Source organism: Felis catus, chromosome D2 (assembly GCF_018350175.1).
Source record: "Felis catus isolate Fca126 chromosome D2, F.catus_Fca126_mat1.0, whole genome shotgun sequence".
Taxonomy (NCBI): Eukaryota; Metazoa; Chordata; class Mammalia; order Carnivora; family Felidae; genus Felis; species Felis catus.
This window is the reverse complement of record NC_058378.1, coordinates 75,762,722-75,770,113: the sequence shown is the minus strand read 5'-3', so window position 1 is coordinate 75,770,113 and position 7,392 is coordinate 75,762,722. Positions and strand designations below refer to the sequence as shown.

General features: G+C 53.6%; 1 protein-coding gene across 1 annotated transcript in view; it reads left to right on the top strand.

The window, feature by feature from the left end:
- The first annotated feature begins 5,244 nt into the window (after positions 1–5,244).
- RGS10 (regulator of G protein signaling 10) overlaps positions 5,245–7,392 on the top strand; it is a 41,222-nt gene continuing 39,074 nt past the window's right edge. Inside the window, exon 1 of the mRNA XM_023240996.2 lies at positions 5,245–5,403. Coding sequence (XP_023096764.1) covers positions 5,355–5,403 — 49 coding nt within the window. The 5' untranslated portion in view covers positions 5,245–5,354. The remainder of the gene's footprint in view (positions 5,404–7,392) is intronic.

The window sequence follows — 7,392 nt, the reverse complement described above, 5'->3', positions numbered from 1 at the left end:
GATGGAAAGGGTGAAAGCATAGACTTCCCGGTGTCTTTGGGAGGTGGAATCAGACATGACTCCCACATACTGGGTCTGAGTAACTGGAAGGATGAAGTTGCCCTGAATTGAGATGAGAAGGCTGCAGGGTGGAGCAGGTGTGGGCTGGAAGAGGAAGATCCATTCTGGACACGCTCAGTTCGAGAGGTCTCACTAGGCATCCAAGGGAAGATACCACGCAGGCAAGTCCAGGCCAGTGTGGGAGTTCTGTGGTACAAAAATGGGATTTGGGGCGCCTGGCTGGCTCAGTCAGAAGAGCATGCAACTCTTGACCTCGGGTCATGAGTTTGAGCCCCATGTTGGACATAGAGATTAAATAAACTTTTTAGAAAATGGAATTTCCTATGGACTTGGGTGATGATGATGTGTTGCGTAGGTTCATCAGTGGTGACAGATGTATCACTCTGGTAGGGGGAGGTTGATAAAGGGGGGCTGTGCACATGGAGGGTCAACTCTTCTGTATGTCCTGTTCAGTTTTGCTGTCAACCTAAAACTACTCTTAAAAAAAGTCTGTTTAAAACAAAAATGGTATTAAAAGCCATGAGACTCGACGAGATGATCAAGGGAGTAAGTGTGCAAGAGAAGAGCTCCAAAGACTAAGGGTACGGTGCCCACTTGTAAGAAGGAGGGGAGGACGTGGGAGCAGCAAATGTGGCAGAAGGAAAACCAGGAGAGTGGCCCAAGAGGGGCGTGGGGGGGAACAGGCTCCAATCTCTCAGGAGACGTAGCACCACATCCTCGCTGAGGCTCTCTGGGCCTCAGTTTCCTGATCTGCAGGGTAAATACCCTGACCTCCAAGGATCCCTCTGGCTGTGATATGCCATGAACGTGTGACTTGAAATGCAAGGGAGATCAAACATGGGAAAGGCCGTTGGCGTCTGCTTGCTCCTCCGTGGGGAATGCAGAGTTTAAAGACAGCAACACTGACGCTGTAAAAATGTGGGTTTAAACACTGGTAGATTCAACCCCGTAGAGATTTGGACCAGTTTCCAACTGCTGATTTTTCTCCCTGATTTGAAAGCATATACACTGCAGAAATTTTGCAAAACTAGAAAATGTAACGTGAAAATTAAAACCACCACTTAGCCTATCTAGAGATAAATGCTAGTAACATTTTCGGGGTGCCTGGGTGGCTCAGTCGTTTGGGCGTCCGAGTTCGGGTCAGGTCATGATCTCGCGGTTGATGAGTTTGAGCCCCGCGTTGGGTCTGTGCTGACGGCTCAGGGCCTGGAGCCTGCTTCTGATTCTGTGTCTCCCTCTCTCTCTCTGCCCCTCCCCCGCTCATGCTCTGTCTCTCTCTGTCTCAAAAATAAATATAACCATTAAAACAAATTTTTTTTAAATGCTAGTAACATTTTGGCATAGTTTTCTGCAAGCTTTCAATCCATAACTGGACTGTATTTCCTCCTCTTCCCTGCTGAAAATTTTCTCTATATTTGTATCCTGATTTTTTTCAATGAAAAAAAAAAAAAAAACCCAAAAGCCAAAAAACCAGTACTTACAACTGTTAAATATCCCATCATAGGAATGTACGAATGTACTGTAACTTAGTCACTCTGTTAATGAGCATTTAGGGCACTACAAATAGCATTGATAAAAAAAAAAAAGAGGATGTTCAACTGTACACATAATCTTTGCACCTCTTAGTCTTTCTTTGGCATAAATTATCAGTTGTAGAATTATTCACTGGTCCCGTGGGCATAAACATTTTGAAAGCTTTTGTACATGTTGCCAAATATGCATCTTAACACATCTGCCTCTCTTGCCTTCCAGAGAGGTTGTAACAATTTACTTTCCTCCATTCTCTGCGCCTGTCACTTGCATGACACTGTTACTAACCCTGCGGATTCCCCATAATTTCTTTAGAAATGCCACTTTTCACTGTGTATAGGCTAAAGTTTACTAAAGCAGCACTGTAAGGGGGAGCAAGAGTAATTCAGATTCCAGTAAATTCTTGTGCCTACATGCGCTGGGCACTTTGCCAGGTGCTTTCTTGTTTATTGCTAGCGAACGCCACACCCTTAGAATGTAGGTGGCATCCTTCCCTTGTCCAATCCCATGAGGCCGTGTTTGAAGACACACAGCTGGTTGGCAACATGCCCAGGACTGGTACCCAGGTCTCTTGACTCCAAGTGGGGTACTTATCTATTTATCATACTATGTACCTCGCCTGCCTCATACGGCCTAGTATATACTCTTTATGAGAGACTCTAAAATATAATCTGTCTAGTAAAATAGACGAGATGCTACAATACACTCACAGCTTACTACTTTTTTTAAGTTTCTGAGTAGAACAAGAAATCACATTGAACTCTGAAGTCAATGATCGCTCTGACATCCTAGGCTCTTCTCCGTGCCTAGCCAAATGAGGATTCAACCAAAGGTGGGACCAGTGGGGGTAGGGAGGGGCCAAACCTCTTGTCCTCTTCTTGGCCAGATTTGAGAAGCTTTGAGATGAGCTACAGACAGTGAGTGATGCTGTCTGGATGGTGGGCCCCTTCAGCCCACATGCAGACCGCGGGCAGAACTTCATCGTGTGTGTGTATGTGTGTGTGTGTTTTATTTTGGTAAGCTTTAGGAATAATGAGGCTCTATACTTGTATTCTATACAGTATGTGCACCTTGAAAACTGGCTTTTGGATCTTTAGACACTTAAAACAGATATTTAAAGCAACTTCACTAAGACAGTCTTTTCATGTCCCCAAACAGAAGTTTTAAACTGTGTACATTAAACCTTGACCATGGTCTTTTTTTTTTTTTTTTAAGTTTATTTATTTATTTTGAGACAGAGAACAAGTGAGCATGAGAGGGGGGAGGGACAGAGAGAGAGGGAGAAAGAGAGCATCCCAATAGGGCTCCGTGCTGACGCACAGTGCCACATAGGGCTCGATCTCACAAACTATGAGATCATGACCTGAGCTGAAACCAAGAGTCCGTGCCTTAACCGACTCGGCCACCCAGGCACCCCCATGGTCCCGTGGTCTTTATTTTTGTACTCATCATTTGATTCGCCAACAGGACAGGGAAAGAGATTTGAAGCTGTGCTATTTTCCCCTTATCTCAGGAAGGCCTGGCTGCCCTCGTAGCTCAGGAGGCATTCATGAGCATGTCCTACGCCACACCAGGGCATTTCAGGACACTGTGGGGCTGGGCCTGGCACCTGGCATATTTAGCTATGCTCACCCATTGTGCCCGTCTCCGTATTTCCTGTGTTACAATGACCTGTTATGTTACCTGTAATTTGGCCTCCAGAGCAGTTTTCTGGGGGACATGTGCTGCACAAATGCCCTTGTCACTGCTGTGAGAATACAGCGGCCTCGTTCAGATCCAGGATTCTGCCAGAGTTCAAAAGTCCTGCTCTTACAAAGAGGGAAGTGGCTGCCTGGGCTTGAAGTATGTTTTTTTTTTTTTTTTTTTTAATGTTTACTTATTTTTGAGACAGAGAGAGAGAGAGAGAGAGAGCCTGAACGGGGGAGGGGCAGAGAGAGAGGGAGACATAGACTCCGAAGCAGGCTTCAGGATCCCAGCGGTGAGCACAGAGCCCCACTTGGGGCTGGAACTCACAGACCATGAGATCATGATCCCACGGAACCCACTGAGCCCCCCCAGGCGTTCCTGGGCTTGAAGTATGTTACCAGGGTCTGGAAGCCTGCGGGGAGGGCAGCCCCAGAGGAGGCCAACAACAGGAGGAGGCGGGTTTTTGTAATAAGCTCTTCTGCTGGTTCTGAGCTGGTTCCTGGTCACCATAATCTCCTCCATCCTCCAGCGCAGCTCAAAACCCAGGTCGTCTTCACGATCTCTCCTGGCAGCCGGGGACAGGGGGTGCTCAGAAACACTCCGAGGAAAGTGGCTTTGAGAGGCTTCAAGAGTGAGGATAGACATGAGAAAACAACCACAGGAGGCCCGGGATGGGGTAGAACTGGGACCGAACGGGTGGTAGAAGGCGGGAGGAAAAATGAGCGCACCGGGCAGCTCAGAATAGAAGATACAAAAGAAAAGTGCCAGCTAGTGAAAACACTGCAAACGGACGGGTGGCAGGGCCCGGCGACTGGGGAGCGGTTTAGAAAAATAGCAATTAGCACAGCTAAAAATAAAGACCAATTTGGAGACAAAGCCAGATACACAAGGAGGAAAATAAGACTCGCCAGAAAGACAGTGCTTCGCAAACGGAACGCTCAAGAAAATGAGGCTAACGACACTCCCTTTGGGGCTGTTTTGCAGGGGAAGGAGACAATAGATAGAGCGGGGGGCGGGGGGGGGGGGTTGGTGCTGAGCAGGTGATTGGTGGTGGGAGAGGAGAAATCGGAACCGGAGCGCAGCGTGGACCGGAGTGATCCCGAGCGCCGAGCGAAAGGCCCTGCCGGAAGCTGTAGCACGTGTCCCCAAAGTTAGAGATGTGTCCCCGGCCGGCCGCGCTGTGAGGGCAGAGGCATCACGCGGCGCTGGAACCCGGAGGGTTCCTGCAGAATTCCGCCGAGGCCCGCTCTTGGAACCTCCAGGCCACGGGCAGAAGGCGCCCAAGTTCCGGCGCCCGCTCAGCGCAGCTCGGCTGGGCTCGCTGCGCGCGCGGCCCGGCGGCCGGGACCCTGGCGACGCGCCACCGGCTTCGCGGCCGTGGGAGGGCCCGGCACCCGCGGAGTCGGGGGGCGGGCAGGCCCGGGCCCTCGGGGACCCTGGATCCCGGGGGCGAGAAGGCGAAGGCCGTGGGCCGCGCCCGGGTTTTGCAGAACCGTGAAGCCGAGGCTTCCGGGTCCGTGTAGCGAGAGGGGACCCCCGACTACCGCCCGGCCAAGGCGCGCGGAGCCGCGGAGCGCTGTGCGCCCGCGGCGCCGTGCCCGTTTCCCGCGGCTGCAGGAAGAGGGCGGGAGACCGGTTTGGACGCGGAGTCGCGAGGCGGGCGGGGCGGGGCCCGGGGCGACCTCCTCGGCGAGCTCTGCTGGGCGGCAGGGGGCCCCGGGGCGCACGGGCGCCAGGACAGAGCTCCTAAGCCACGGGCGGCGCGGGCTCCCTTCGGGGCAGTGAGCCCCACCCCGCGCACGGGGTCGGGTCCCGGCGTTTGATCGCCCCGGGGCCGCCCTGGCCCGCCCGGGACCCCGAGGCGGGACCGCGGGGCCCCCACCGGGGCGGGCGGGCAGGGCGCACCGAGCGCGCCACGCGGCGCCTGGCTGGGAGGAGGGCGGCGGGGCGGGGGCGGGCGCGCCGGGGCGGTGCCGAGCCGGCTCCTCCTCCTCCTCGGCCTCCACCTCCCCTCCGTCCTCAGGCTCAGCCGCCGCGCCGACCCGCCGCTCCTCCTTCCTCCCCGGGCGACCGCGGCGATGTTTAACCGCGCCGTGAGCCGGCTCAGCAGGAAGCGGCCGCCGTCAGGTAAGCGGCTCCCGGGCCGGCGGGCTGGGGTTCGGGGCCCCCGAGGAGCCGCCCCGGCCGCCGCTGCCCGCCCGGGGTCCCGGGCATCCTTCCCTCCCTCCTGTGTTCGGGCGCGGCTTGGCGATGCCACCCGACGAGAGTCGCCGCGGACCGCGCCACTTCTCCTCGCTCCTTCCAGCGTCCCTGCGGCCGCCGCCGCTGCGGGAGCGCAAAGTACCCCCCCCCCCCCCCCCCCGAGAGGCGCTGCGGGGAGGAAGTTTGGACAAAAGGGGGAACAACAGCAGTTTTCTTTTTAGTGATGGTCTGCGAGGAGAAAGGAGATCCCAAACACCCCAAACTTTGGAGGGAGTGTGGGCTCTAGATCCGAAAGCAGAACGTCGCCCGGGGCCCTTCTCCCCTGAAGTGCTCTGCCTCTCTGTCCGCTGCGGGCGTCGTTGCGAATGATGCCCGCGCGGCGCCCAGAGGAGGCACGACCGGACCCCCGGGGCACCGGACTGGCAGCGGGGCCTGGGCTGCCCGGCGCCTTCAGTTCTGCGCTGCGGAGCCCAAATGTGGGCGCGCCGAGGAGGGTGAACAGCAGGGTGGAGAATGCACATCTGTAGTTGGCGCCGGGGATCGCTGACATTACCGTGCACTGGGCTTGGCTGTCCCAATGGACCAGCCTGAGCCACAATTCGGAGCAATTTGATAGGACAAAGAATCCACGGTGGAGACGGGACCATGCCTTTGATTCCAACCATCTTACCGTTTTTGTGCAGAATAATAGCTGTGCCCCTCTGAGCTCGTCATGTGGGCCCGGGTCTCTCTGTTCACCCAGTTCTGTGTTGTCTCTCCACCCGTAGGACGACCTCATGAGACAGGTACTGTCTCCTGGTATTGGCCACGTTCCAGAGGAGGGAACGGAAGCCAAGAGTCGTTAGGTAACTCGCCCCAAGTCACACTTAGGAGGCGATGGAGAATCTGAAACCCAGGTTTGCCTGATTCTGGAGTTGGGAGGCTTTCCTGCAGTGTTCCACTCCCAAACTGACTTCTTCATGGTGCTAAGAGTCTGTGCTGGTTGGTCCGTGTCCTCTTCTCACTGACTATCATATTTTATGAGGGACTTTGCAGTTAAGAGGATGAACTGGGACCAGACAGGCTGGGACCAAATCCCACCTCCACTGCTGTGGAAACTTTGTGTCTGTGCAGATAAGGATCTGCAAAATGGGAATAAAATAGCTATCCCTCTTTGAGCACTTACATGGAGCTGGTTTTCCGTCCATTATGTAAATCATTGCATTCATAGTCAGGACAGTCCTTATAAAGTAGGACTTCATAGGGTCATGGTAAAGAGCTTGTATTAGTGTTAGTGGTCACGTAAATCTTGCCGTGTTGTCTGAGGGTCAAAGGATTCCTTTGTGGGGGTTCATTTCAGCCGATCCCTGTTGTTGAGTATTCACAGGCCTGGGGAGTGGTAGTCAGAGCCTGGACTCTGGAGTTAAACTCCTGGTTCCCGCCCTGACTCTATCATTTAGTGATCTTGGGCAAGTTACTTGACCTCTGAGCCAATTGCTAAATTATCGGGAAATCTGAGAACTGGCTGCTAAGTCATGGATAGCTTGAAATTGGCTGTTGGTGGGTATTTATACCATGGAAATCGACAAATGTTAAAAATCAAGCTTGCCCTCCCCCCGCAGGAGAGCCGGTTTACTAGCACACCTCTGTGTCTGTTTTCCCGCCTGTAAAGTGGGTTTCATAGAGTTGTGGGATCAAACACACTAAAACATATGAAGTCCCCAGTGCATTGCCTGGCACGTAATAAATGAATAATAATGGTTAGCTTCCCCCTTTCCTACGATAAACAGAGCTGCTCTGAACTTCTCTGCCTGAGTTATTCATTGCTTTGCTCTCATTTGGGGGCATACATGGTTTTGGAGAGAGGGTGTTATATGTGTGTAGGTTCACTCCAGAAAGACTGGGGAAGTTTTAGGGATACCAGTGGAGTGTACC